Below are 14,255 nucleotides of genomic sequence, written 5' to 3' on the forward strand. Positions count from 1 at the left end.
CAATGAATTGCAACTTTCGACCTTTTCAGTGTTGAAAGAGTCATACAGTAATTGAGCATTAGAACTTATTAATACTTATCTGTACTAAATATATTTGGTTTAAAATGATCTACACCTGGGGCAATGGCCATTTGGGAGAATGGGCATGTACAGAATGTTCAGCTAGAAATGTATTGTGTAGATCAAATATGATCTACTGTCAGATAGATTGGAATAGTATAGGAAATTGTGTGTGCATTCTTTTTGCAATTCCAGATACAGCCCTACTATTTGTTGAAAGCAGCCAATCCAATAGTTTCTGAAAATAAGTAATCTCCTGAGCTCTGTGTTCAAATGTATTTTTTTAAGTAGTTGCTTTTTCAGATCTGTTTTCAAATAGTTTTAAAAATGTAGTTACTTTCTGAGATCTGTATTCAAATAGTTAAAACATTTAGACATTTCTGGGGATCTTTATTGAAATAGTTGGAGTCAGCTCCAAAGTCACTATTTGTTGCCCCCAAAAATTGTTACTTTCGACAAAGCATATTTAAAGATGCACTGTGCAGAAATCGCTCCGCCATTTCCTGGTTGCAAAAATTTTAATAGTTAATTTCAATTCATATGACAAAACATGCAAGTATAGTGTGGACAATCATTCAACAACCTAAACTGCTGTAAAATATATTTAATTAAATGACTATATTGTATTTTCAGCTGTTTGAAGCTGGTGTAGAAAACAGAAAGTAAAAAATGAAAACATGAAACGTAAGAACAAGAAGCATAGAAACAGAGCACATAGAACAGATCTATTGCTTTTTAGACTTGTTTTCAATGATAATGACAGATCTGTAACTCACATTTCCATGTTTTTTATTCAACCTCTATTTAACTAGACATTTCAGTTAAGAACAAATTCAAATTTACAATGGCAGCCTAGGAACAGTGGGTTAACTGCCTTGTTCAGGGGTAGAAAGACAGTTTATTACCTTATCAGCTCAGGACTTGATCTAACAACCTTTTGGTTACTAGCCCAATGCTCTAACCACTCTAACCACCTGCCGCCAAAAAGTTACATTTTGCAGCTAATTCTAGACTATATATTAAGATTAATATCTGATAGCCCACAACCATGTGCTAATGATCATACAGTGCCTAGTGAAAGTCTACACAACCCTTGCAGTCTTTTCAAGTATTGTAGTGGCAGCATAATGTTTGGGTACATTTGTCATCAGCAAACCCAGGTGAAAAGTTAGAAGAAAACCTGCAGTAGTCTTCTGAAAATTTAACCCTGGGATAAGAGTTTTATTTTTCAGCGGGTCAATTACACAAATGTTTATCCCAAAGACACACCAGAAATTCTTTCCAAGAGGTGGTGAGCAATGTTCCCTCTAAATTGCTGGCGTGCAGCTCCCCCTGGATTGCCAGAGAAGAAATATCAGCGCTCACAGAGAAGCACGAGATTGAACTTCACTCAACTTTCTAGAGTTTTCCCCATTAGTTCACTCTATCAATGTTTCCCTTTACCGTGGGAATTGTGATCGAATCAACGTTACATTAGCCCCTTTCGATGCAACATACCGAAAAAAAACGAACTATAGGCTACAAGGTATTTTGTTGTAGGCAGAACGCATCCGAGTAGGATTGCATTGACAAACACATCTCGGGCACGCAACGCACTCTACACAGACCGACCCGTGCGGCATAATCGGTGCGGTTGCAGTAGGCCTATATGCAAATAGACAGTGGTGTAAAGTACTTAAGGAAAAATGCTTTAAAGTACTACTTAAGTAGTTTTTCGTGGTACCTGTACTTTACTATTAATATTTTTGACAACTTTTACTTTCACTTCACTACATTCCTAAATAAAATGTACTTTTAATTTTACATACATTTTTCCTGACACTCAAAAGTACTCATTACATTTTGAATGTTTAGCAGGACAGGAAAATGGTCCAATTTACGCACTTATCAAGAAAACTTCCCTGGTCATCCCTACTGCCTCTGATCTGGCAGACTCACTAAACAGAAATGCTTAGTTTGTAAATTATGTCTGAGTGTTGGAGTGTGCCCCTGGCTATCCATACATTAAAATAACAAGAAAATGGTGCCATCTGATTTGCTTAATAAAATGAATTTTTAATTATTTATACTTTTACTTTTGATACTTAACTATATTTTAGCAATAACATTTACTTTTGATAGTTAAGTATATTTAAAACCAAATACTTTTAGACTTTTACTCAAGTAGTATTTTACTGGGTATCTTTCACTTTTACTTGAGTTATTTTTTATTAAGGCATCTTTCCTTTTACTCAAGTATGACAATTGGGTAGTTTTTCCACCACTGCAAATAGAACACTGCCATATATATATATATATATATATATATATATATATATATATATATATATATTCACTTTGAACTGGACTGTTTTTACAGAATGAGCTTGTCTTGAGATCAAAGCTAAAGCTACATGTAGCGCAGTGTACACATTCGTTCATATCCTTTGCTAGTGAGTGAGTTATTAGCCCAGTTATACTGTATATCATTTGTAGTCAGCAATGGGGGAGTGATTGCTTCCTACAAGAGCACAAAATGTGTGCATTTCTAGACGTCTTTGAAAAGTGAGTCAGTTAAAAATCTCTTAAGGATAGGACCCTTTTTTTCCCATTTTCGCTTAAAATGACATACCCAAATCTAACTAGGCGCAATTTAGATTTTGTCCATTATGAGAGAGAAAAACAGTAGTTGAACAGTTTTGAACATATTCATTTCTTCAAAAATGAAGGAGAAGCAAGAGAGAGCTAGCTACATTTAATTGTTTTTCCACTTTCACTTACTTAGCTAGCGAATGCAGCTAGCTAGTTTAGCCTACTCAAACATCCGACTCAAACGGAGAGGGATTCTATGGTACCTAACTGGCTATGGCTATCCAACACGGGAACTCATCTAAGTCAAGGTAGCTTAAGGGTTTTATTAATTTAATGCCACCGGGGCCCACACTGCATGATTGTAGCGGGTTTACTAATGTGTTAGTTCTAGTAGTTATGTTGTTGACTTAACATTAGCTAATATGGTGACGACAATGTAGGCGGTGTGTAGCGATTAGCGTTTATAATATGAAGGTTCGGCTTGAAAGGTTTTTTCGCCTAGTCACAGACAGTTAATGTGTTGTGCACTAATGTGACCTTCCTGGTCCCGTCCCTGTCACGTCCTGACCATAGGAAGCCTTTATTTTCTATGGTAGAGTAGGTCAAGGCGTAACTAGGGATTTAGTCTAGTTTATATTTTCTATGTAGGGTTCTAGTTTGTTTTTTCTATGTTGGTGTGTTGGTATGATTCCCAATTAGAGGCAGCTGGCTATCGTTGTCTCTAATTGGAGATCATACTTAAGTAGCATTTTTCCACCTATGTGTTATGGGACATTGTTTTGAGTAAGTGTATGTAGCACCTCTGTTGTCACGATTTGTTGTTTCGTTTGTTTGTTTTGCAAAGTTTCATTATTAAACATTATGTGGAACTCAACTTACTTGGACCATCTATACAAACGATCGTGACAGTCCCTCAGGTCAGTAAGTCAACACAGGAAGGAGTAATGGATGGATAGCTAATTTTTTTTCCAAAGCTAAAATCATGGGACACACAGTATGGATGAACGGTCAGTTGTCGATGGGATATAAATAGCACTCCCACAGCAATTCTCCATAAATCTGCTGTATATTATATTATCAAAGTCATTGTATAGTGGATTTAACTATTTCTAATAATTCCTCATTTACTATAATAAAAATAAATACAAAGTTTCCCTGTGTAATGTCATATTTACAACATCAGAATAAAATAACATCAATTTTAGGATACAAAATATGTCAAATTAACCTGAAAAATTATTCAATGTCACACTCTCTTGTTGCGAAGAAATACAATACACCTGGAATGTACCACATATTTTCCTAAACTAACAAAACTAGGCTAATACCTTGGCTGGTGCTCATGAGTTCATAAAGCATATACATTATACATTTGTCATAAATTACCTGCAATGATGGGACAAACAGTATGGATTAATGGTCAGTAGTTGATGGGATACAAATAGCACTCAGAAAGAAGATGCATTTTCGAGTTAGCATAAAACCCACATGGAAAACTGAGATTCAGCAAATAACATATAAAGAGTGACTTATTTGACGTCAAACCAACAACAGTATTTACTAATAACATAAATTGCTAATGTACGATGTAAAAGGTGGATTTTATGATGTAATGTAATGTCAGCTTAATACATTTCTAATTCTGCAAAATTGGAAAGCACATCAATAGAAAAAATAAACAATTCAACTCAATGGTCATCTCATAGAGCACTATTGTACATGTCAATTGTAAAACTCTTCTCTTGGAAGTGCGTGATAATGGGGAGGTACCAAGCCCCAAACCTAACGCAGACTAAAGAGATGCCTTGTACACCTCTCACACTATGACGTACTACAATACTTTAAGTACTTGGAAAACACTTTCTTTGTGTTAGCTTGGCTTCTGCTTATCCTCTTGACACATTCTCTACTCCTCTACACTGCAAACACGCTTATGACGAAGGAAAGCAAAGTGCTAACTGACGAATCTGAATCATCTATGACTTCGTCATTGATTTCACAGATAATACTTTTTGGATGTCTAATAGATCTATCCAACTCTTGTTTTGACTCGTTCATCGCTTTCAGCGGTTTGCATGAGCCAGTTTACTGTCCGTGTATCACAGTCCTCTTCTTCATCAGGTATCACAGTCCTCTTCTTCATCAGGTATCTCAGGTACACTTCCACAGCTTCATTGTCCTCAGAGTTTTCATCAATTCCCCTGTCCAGTGGAAGGAACGTTACAGAGAGAAGGAGATTCCTGTGAGCAACTTTCTCTTTGGTTGTCTGTAGATACTTGATCCTGTACACATTGATGTCTGGTTTCACTTCATATAGGGTTGTCCCATCGATCTGCAATCTTCCTTTTTCCTCTTTCACCCCTGTTAGCTAGTAGCACTTTGTCTCCTACCTTACGGTTCTAGAGCTTTTCATGGCGTGTATGTTCATAAAGGCTGTGCTTCTGAGCTATTTGAGCTGCTTCATTCAGGTCTTTCTTCAAGTGTGATACAAACTCCAGATTACACTGTTGTCTGCGAGGACATTCTGAAACATGACATCAACAGGAAGTCATGGGATCCTCCCAAACATGAGATAAATGGTGCAAAGCCAGTTGGAAGCATTTGGAGCCACATGGCTTTGGACTTTGGAGGCAGAGCTCTGATCATACCACCAAGGGTTTTTTGAAGTGTTCTGTAATCCCATTACCCATAGGATTTATTATTATTTTACCTTTATTTAACTAGGTAAGTCAGTTAAGAACAAATTCTTATTTTCAATGACAGATTTGTACCTTGTCAGCTCGGGGATACGAACTTGCAACCTTTCGGTTACTAGCCCAACGCTCTAACCACTAGGCTACCCCGCTGCCCCAAAGGAAAGGATGGTAGGGAGTAGTGTGTGATTACTCCACACCAGCTAACTCCAACACTTATTTTATCAGCCTGCTTTCTAAATGGTCTCCCTGGTCAGAGTGAATACACCTGGGAAATCCATATATGCAGAAGAAGTCATTCCACAGGCGACGAGCTAATTGCTTTGCAGACTGGTTCTTGCATGGGCGATTTTTGTGAAGTGGTCAGTTACATCTAAAACATCTATGGACTTATTGTCATTCTGTTCTGCAGTCCAAAAGTTGATACAAACCAGTTCCATTGCTTCTGAGGTGCAAAGGTTTTCAAGTGGAGATCGAGCATGGGGCTCCGGAGTCTTTCCAACAATGTGTCGATGGCAGTTCTTCACATGATTCTCAATGTCACGTCTCCGTCACAGTCCAAAATAATAATTGTCTTGCAAGAGATAGTGTTCGAGTGCACCCTTGATGACTCACTGTATCATGAAGGCCATGGAGATCTTGCTGCTTCAGGGAATCAGGTACATGGCCCCATTCATTCTTTCCTTTACATGGATCAGTCGTGCTGTTCCCTTTGCAGAAAAACAGCCCCAAAGGATGATATTTCCACCCCCATGCTTCACAGTAGGTATGGTGTTCTTTGGATGAAACTCAGCATTCTTTGTCCTCCAAACACGACGAGTTGAGTTTTTACCAAAAAGTTATATTTTGGTTTCATCTGACCGTATGACATTCTCCCAATCTTCTTCTGGATCATCCAAATGCTCTCTAGCAAACTTCAGACGGGCCTGGACATGTACTGGCTTAAGCAGGGTGACACGTCTGGCACTGCAGGATTTGAGTCCCTGGCGGCGTAGTGTGTTACTGATGGTAGGCTTTGTTACTTTGGTCCCAGCTCTCTGCAGGTCATTCACTAGGTCCCCCTGTGTGGTTCTGGGATTTTTGCTCACCGTGATCATTTTGACCCCACGGGGTGAGATCTTGCGTGGAGCCCCAGATCGAGGGAGATTATCAGTGGTCTTGTATGTCTTCCATTTCCTAATAATTGCTCCCACAGTTGATTTCTTCAAACCAAGCTGCTTACCTATTTCAGATTCAGTCTTCCCAGCCTGGTGCAGGTCTACAATTTTGTTTCTGGTGTCCTTTGACAGCTCTTTGGTCTTGGCCATAGTGGAGTTTGGAGTGTGACTGTTTGAGGTTGTGGACAGGTGTCTTTTATACTGATAACAAGTTCAAACAGGTGCCATTAATACAGGTAACGAGTGGAGGACAGAGGAGCCTCTTGAAGAAGAAGTTACAGGTCTGTGAGAGCCAGAAATCTTGCTTGTTTGTAGGTGACCAAATACTTATTTTCCACCATAATTTGCAAATAAATTCATTAAAAATCCTACAATGTGATTTTCTGGATTTTTTCCCCTCATTTTGTCTGTCATAGTTGAAGTGTACCTATGATGAAAATTACAGGTCTCGCTCATCTTTAAGTGGGAGAACTTGCACAATTGGTGGCTGACTAAATACTTTTTTGCCCCACTGTATGCATGCAGCACTTCCATATGCATGCACCACTTCCATATGCATGCACCACTTCCATATGCATGCACCACTTCTGTTTACATTTTTTTGAATGATATTAAACAAGTATTTTTTTTTATTTCACTTTTTTTACGTCACCAATTTGGACTATTTTGTGTATGTCCATTACATGAAATCCAAATAAAAATCCATTTAAATTACAGGTTGTAATGTAACAAAACGCCAAGGGGATGAATTTCTTTGCAAGGCACTGTATATATAATATTCTATTGGTTGCAATAATTTTGTATAATAATTTAAGTAGAAAAAATTTGAAGTTTGGAATTAGGCGTCGTTTTGCGTATCAATTCATGAACCATGTGCCATGGAATTGGTACATCGATGTAATGAATACTCATGGAGAAAAAGGTGTAGATTCACACACAGAGCACGGCAGGTGGTAATTTTACCTTCACAGAAGGCAGGAATCGCGGTCACAGGCAAGCAATGGTCATACACAGGTAGGCAAACAGGCAGGTGAATCAAAACTAAGACTGAAGTCTATAACTGGGTCTTACAAACAAGCTAGAAAACGACTTAGTAGAATCAAAACGAACAATACCTCACAAAGGCACAAACAGAATGAACTGAAATAAATAAGGAGCAGATGAGACCAGGTGAGTAAGTGTGTATTGGGGTATCAGCCGGTTCTGGCTCCTTGGCATCAGAGTAAGACCGAGGCTCCTGAAGTGGATGACTGGTTCTGGCGCGCAAAGGAAACATGGGACGCCGCCCATGTCCATCTTCAGCACGCTGTGCTGAGCCAGAAAGTTGGTGCAGACCGTTACCGCAGTGAGACCCTGGTGTTCGCACCGGGGGACCGGGTCTGGCTCTCGACCCTCCACCTGCCCCTTCACCTGCCCTGTCAGAAGCTGGGTCCACAGTTTGTGGGGCCATTTAAGTCCTGAGGAGAGTGAACGAGGTATGTTATAGGTTACAGCTTCTCCCCGATTACCGCATTAACCCCTCGTTCCATGTGTCTTTCCTCAGGCAGGTGGTGGCTGGCCTTCTCCAGGAGTCTGAGGTGCGGGAGGTTCCTCCGCCATCGAGGGGGCCCCGGCGTACTCCGTTCATTCCATACTGGATTCGAGACGTCAATTGAGGTGCTTTTGTGGCACCTCTCCTTCTTTGGAAAATGGCTGTATGTTTTTCTGTGACTTGGCGCTTACCAAACATAATCGCAAGGTGTGCTTTTGCCGTAAAGTCTTTTTGAAATCTGACACAGCGGCTGCATTAAGGAGAAGTTTATCTATAATTCCATGCATAACACTTGTATCTTTTATAAATTATTATTATGAGTATTTCTGTAATTTGATGTGGCTCTCTGCACTTTCACCGGATGTTTGTTTGAGACAATGCATTTCTGAACATAACACACCAATTTCAAATGACGTTTTGGACATAAAGATTAACTTTATCGAACAAAACACACATTTATTGTGTAACATGAAGTCATGTGAGTGCCATCTGATGAAGATCATCAAAGGTTAGTGATTCATTTAATTGCTATTTCTGACTTTTATGAGGGCTCTCCTTGGCTGGAAAATGGCTTTATGGTTTTCTGTGACTAGGTGCTGACCTAACATAATTGTTTGGTGTGCTTTCGCCGTAAAGCCTATTTGAAATCAGACACTGTGGTTGAATTCACAAGAAGTTTATCTTTAAAATGGTGTAAAATACTTGTATGTTTGAGGAATTTTAATGATGGGATTTCTGTTGTTTTGAATTCGGTGCCCTGCAATTTCACTGACTTTTGGCGAGGTGGGATGCAAGCTTCCCACATATCCCAGAGAGGTTAACCCTTTGTTTCCCCTCATGTCCTTGTCGGAGATTGTTTTATTGTATGGTTGTATTGGTTTTTGGAGTTTTATGAACACTTATTAAACGACTCCGTTTATACTAAGTTAGTTTTCCTGCGCCTGACCCTGCCACCGACACGCACCCTTTACACAGAAATACAGTGTAGACATTATTCATGTTGGAAATGACTATTGTAGCTGGAAATGGCAGATTTTTTATGGAATATCTACATAGGTGTACAGAGGCCCATTATCAGCAACCATCACTCCTGTGTTCCAATGGCACTTTGTGTTAGCTAATCCAAGTTTATAATTTTAAAAGGAAATTGATCATTAGAAAACCCTTTTGCAATTATGTGAGCACAGCTGAAAACTGTGGTTCTGATTAAATAAGTAATAAAACTGGCCACCTTTAGACTAGTTGAGTATCTGGAGCATCAGCATTTGTGGGTTCGATTAGAGGCTCAAAATGGCCAAAAACAAAGAAATTCCTTCTGAAACTCGTCAGTCTATTCTTGTTCTGAGAAATTAGGCTATTCAATGAGAGAAATTGCCAAGAAACTGAAGATCTCATATAACGCTGTGTACTACTCCCTTCACAGAACAACGCAAACTGGCTCTAACCAGAATAGAAAGAGGAGTGGGAGGCCCCATTGCACAACTGAGCAAGAGGACAGGTACATTAGAGTGTCTAGTTTGAGAAACAATCATCAAGTCATCAACTGGCAGCTTCATTAAATAGTACCCGCAAAGCACCACTCTCAACGTCAACAGTAAAGAAGTGATTCCGGGATTCTGGCCTTCTAGGAAAGAAGGCAAAATAAACTGTTTTCACTATTCAGTAGGAGAGAGGTAATAAAAGTACAGGAGAGAGTTAAAGCAAATATAAAAAAACATGTAACTGAATGAATAAATGAGTACGACTTTGTATGGAATAATTAAATAACCAGTGCTTGCCTTCCCCTCATTCTGCTTTTAAATGTCCACATATATATACAAACCCTGTTATAAGTAATACCCCATCAAATAAATACCTTAGAACATTTAAAGTCATGGAATGTTTAAGATCTGGAGTGTTGAAATATTGTGATAAGTTCTAACATTCTGCAAAGACAGATCCTGTTGGTCTGTTCACTCCCTCTCAATGAGCTTCATGTAGAGGAGCCTCTGGCATAGAGGCTCAGAGATTGAGAGATGGTACAAATAAAGGCCTTTATTTTGACCGTTTTTTAAAGAGCAAACAAGACAGAACATGTAACAACAACTATCTATAGATAGGAGTGCCCTTTCACATACAGTCTATACATCAAAAACATTCTGTCGCTCACAAAAGAGCAGGTTTCCAGAAATAAATAGTGTTCATGTAATCTCACTGACAAACAAACAGTGGTCTTCCTCAGTGATCAATACATTCTTAGAAATTGTCATAAAGTAATAAATGAATGGGTTTGACTCTCATAGCACCATGTTAAAACAGTCTGCCTAAGAGGATCAAAATGGTTGCCAATGGTTAAACTGATGATGACCTGAGGCCGAAACGTTTGTGTTTTGTTTTCACTTTCATTTATGCACTTTCTTGCACTCTGATTTTTTGGGCACCATGCAGTGGCGGTTCTAGACCATTTCAACTGGGGGGGGCCAAGCTGGGGCCAGTTGTACTGTTAGAGGGGCAAGTTACATTAGACGTTATTCTTGACATCGTTTTCTTCACTGCATTGCAGGCATTAGCAGGCAGAAGACCATGTTCATAATCATCATCGTTGCCACTGTCTAAATAACGTATGTAAAAAAAGAATGATAGCAAAAATGAGTTACTGTATGTAAAAATTTATTCATACTCCACATTTAGGGGGACCACAAGGGGGTCCAAAATTGTTGTCACAGGGGCACTGGAACCCCCCCAGAACCGCCACTGGCACCATGATGTTTTAATAACCATTCAAGCCTCGGTTTTGGATGTTTTGTTTTTTCGACAGTGTGCGAGCCTCCATCTCTCCCAGTATTCTTATTTTGACTCCTACCACACATGGAAAATATACTGCTCAGTTAGTAGTAAGTACCTTAAAAGAGCACAGATGACCTCATCATTTTTGCCAATGGTTAGAGGAATACCAACAAACATGTAAGTCTACTTTATTATTAGGCTATATGAAGGGAAGTATAATATTTTTCCACTGGCTTCCCCATAATGTCAGTTGCAGTGTGATTCAGGGTGTTGGATCTGTCAGTGAGTAAGAAAAGACTTAACGACAGCACGCAGCCGCCGGTGACCCACTGCCAGCACGATGGGCGAAATGGCGATGAAGATGCTGTTGGCAAAGCGAGCTATTATCGGGAGAAACCTGTCTGAAGATCCTTTATTGTAGTTTAAGTAGTTGATAGAGATGATGCTAGTTCCCCAAGACACAATGAAGAGGATGGTGAGGGCTAGAATCACCTGGCGAGAGAGGGAAGGTAAGGAAAGAAAATACTGTCAAACTATTTACCTTTTTTCGTCCTCTCTTAGCACGACGGACATAAAAGATACACACGCATTCTCTATAAAAACACTGTTTGTTGAAAACACACCATTTTTTTCCCATATTCCTCATTTTTTTATGACAATAACAATGTTACAGGTCCAAATGACATGTTGTACTTCTTTCCATCCACAATAACCAGGCGGCAGGCCACACACAACAAGCCATCATTCTGAATCATTCCAGTCTCTCTCACCTTGGCAGCCCGTCTCTCAGCCGGTATCCTCTTGATGACAGGCGCGTCCTGGGTCATGTGTGCTGGGTTACGGGTCCTGCCGTAGGTGTAGAGTGTGTAGAGGGAGCCCAGGTTGGTGATGGCCATCAGGATGATAGGCAGGATCTCGTGGATCACCATGGAGGTGGTGGTGTAGGCCAGGGTATTGTAGCTGGAGGGGAAGTTCCACACACAGCCCAGCAGGGGGCGCGTGGTGCTGCTGACCAACATCAGGGTCTGGAGGGGAAGAGAGAAGAGGGTAGAGGAGACAGAGGACAGCAGAGAGGAGAGGAAATGAGGGGAGATGGGGAGGGGGGAGATAAGTTTCCCACAACTTAAATAATACACATCACCTATTGTCTACCACTGTGCTTCTATTATATCAGGGTCCTACCTCTGTGCTGTTCTTGTTCCCCTTAGTAGAGTAGATGTGTGCAGGTATAGCATAGATCAGGTTGAGATACCAGATGAGGCCCAGGCTAATCAGAAGGGTCTTGGGGGGTCTGTGGGGCCTGTGAACAGTCCGTGAGGGAGGGGCCACGCGCCTCAGTGTCTGGAAGTGGAAAGCACTGAGGAAGAGTGTTGACCACACGTTGACTGAGCGAAGCCACACCCACACCCCCATCAGGACGTGACACCCGTCTCTGGAAGAGTTCAGCTAGAGAGAGAGCTGGGTGTGAGGTTTTATGTGTGTGTACACTATAGTGCCTACCTGAACAATGCTCTTATCAGTAAGTATGGCATGGTATATTGTCAGATTGCTTTCTTTTCACATGGCATATCTCTAGTTACAGACCACACCACCCTCCATAACCCTTGCATTTTAAACTACCATTCCTCAAAGACCAGCTCAAGTCCCTCCAATATCTCAAATTCCAAATTACAACCCTTTTACTTTGAGCCCAAACCACACACTTTCCATACTTGCTTCCCCATTGGCTCAAGCACCCACATACAGCCCTCATTCTTCATGGCACCCCCTACCACAGTGCCCGACCCATGTAACAGTCGCATCCAGCTCCTTACCTCCAGCCCCAGGTCAGACATGACCAGCAGGACGTTCCTCAGCAGAGAAAGGAGCAGGTTGGAGAGGGCCATGTTTATCAGGATGATGTCTGAGTTACGTCCTCCACTGGGGTCTTTGAATACGCTCTCACTAATTACGCCAACCACCGTGGCGTTACCCACAATACCCAGCAGGACCAAGATTGTGTAGAGGGTGTTCTGGAAGGTATACACGTTGACACCGAGACCCATCTCCACTGGCTCCGCATCTCTCAACTCCGGCATTGGGGTCTCCATCTCAGCTACTGAATTAGAGTTAGAGTTCTGGGTAGAATACTCTTCAGTCTCTTTGGATCCTAATCCAGGGCCCTGTTTTCCCAGTTTCTTCTAAGAGTAGTTATATTCCAGTATCTGTCTGCAGCCTCTAATCCACTGCTAGATGTTTTATTCCAAATATCAACAACTCTTGGTCATAGATACAAATGCACAGCAAAATAGATATTGATTGCTGCCCATCTATTATAGGTACACTTTCGTAAACACTCACTCTTTCTGTAGCATTGAACACAAGCCCAACCTCCCACAGAACTACCTATGTAAAATCACCATGGACACCAGACAAATACAAAGTAGTTCCTACCATACCCATCCACCTAAAATCACAGCAAAGGGCATTTCCCTAGATACCCATCCAATCAATGCTAGACCAGGGGTACACTACACCCATGGGAATGTGGGTGTTTCAGAGTTTAGCTACCAGGAGCTGAGAGTGCATATACACAGAACAGGAGAGATTAATCAGCTAGTCTAATTGAAAAATGTCTCCTTAGCAGCTAGGTTAATTAGGATGCCACACTAGCTTCCCCAGGGAGGAGGGGGGAGGTGTGTTTGGTTTTGGTGCTGAACAGGAAGTAATCACTTGATGCCATTCATAAAACAAAGCAAGGTCATGCAAAAGCATTTTATTTCAAAAATATTGTTCAGACAAAAGCTTTGGACTATGATCTTAGAGCATAGTTTCCCAAATTATAATGTAATACAAGCAATGTACAAAAGTGAAAACATTGGAAAGTAAGAATCTGGCTTGTATTTGGTTCATGATGTGCTGTTTCATAGGCCATTTACAGTAACTCTCATAGCTCTTCATTGACAACAGCTATGTTCAACTTGAGTATTCATCTCTCCTTCCTCTTACCCGCTCGTTCTCCCTCTCAAGTTCACTCCGACGCTCCCTCTCTTTTTCCCTTTCTTTCTCTCCCTCTATCCCTGCGACTCATTTTCTGGTGGTGGGCGAAAGAGATGGTGTATGAAGGAGAAGAGACACTGCGACTTCGTCTGAAACCAAGACAGATGTTAGTCTCAGAGCTGAGACTCAAAAATGTAGCCCGTATGGAACAGAGTAAGACAGTGCTTCTTCCCTATCTTCATCTGTCAGGAGAAATGGACTGAGTCACTCTCCTCATCACTACAACTCTATCTTTTCTTCCTGAGAGAGGAAAAAAAGAGCAAAGGAAAAGAGTATACAGTGGGGAGAACAAGTATTTGATACACTGCCGATTTTGCAGGTTTTCCTACTTACAAAGCATGTAGAGGTCTGTAATTTGTATCATAGGTACACTTCAACTGTTAAAGACGGAATCTAAAACAAAAATCCAGAAAATCACATTGTATGATTTTTAAGTAA

The 14,255-nt window shown here is 40.6% G+C and overlaps 1 protein-coding gene across 1 annotated transcript; it reads right to left on the bottom strand.

Moving 5' to 3' along the window:
• Positions 1 to 10,026: 10,026 nt before the first annotated feature.
• Positions 10,027 to 14,053, bottom strand: LOC109888037 (olfactory receptor class A-like protein 4). The gene is made up of 4 exons (XM_031825164.1): positions 12,593 to 14,053; positions 11,961 to 12,224; positions 11,549 to 11,803; positions 10,027 to 11,270 (listed from the first exon to the last, which is right to left on the bottom strand). Exons 1-4 carry the CDS (start codon positions 12,866 to 12,868, stop codon positions 11,058 to 11,060), a joined length of 1,008 nt encoding a protein of 335 aa, XP_031681024.1. The 5' UTR covers positions 12,869 to 14,053; the 3' UTR covers positions 10,027 to 11,057.
• Positions 14,054 to 14,255: the final 202 nt, after the last annotated feature.

This window comes from Oncorhynchus kisutch, linkage group LG5 (assembly GCF_002021735.2).
Source record: "Oncorhynchus kisutch isolate 150728-3 linkage group LG5, Okis_V2, whole genome shotgun sequence".
NCBI classification, from domain to species: Eukaryota; Metazoa; Chordata; class Actinopteri; order Salmoniformes; family Salmonidae; genus Oncorhynchus; species Oncorhynchus kisutch.

Excerpts from the sequence above, each read along its gene's own strand:
- LOC109888037 (XM_031825164.1), bottom strand. The coding sequence starts at position 12,868 with ATGGAGACCCCAATGCCGGAGTTGAGAGATGCGGAGCCAGTGGAGATG. Across the intron at positions 12,225-12,592 it reads TGTCTGACCTGGGGCTGGAG|CTGAACTCTTCCAGAGACGG; the intron begins GTAAGGAGCTGG and ends CTCTCTCTCTAG. Across the intron at positions 11,271-11,548 it reads CTGAGAGACGGGCTGCCAAG|GTGATTCTAGCCCTCACCAT; the intron begins GTGAGAGAGACT and ends CTCTCTCGCCAG.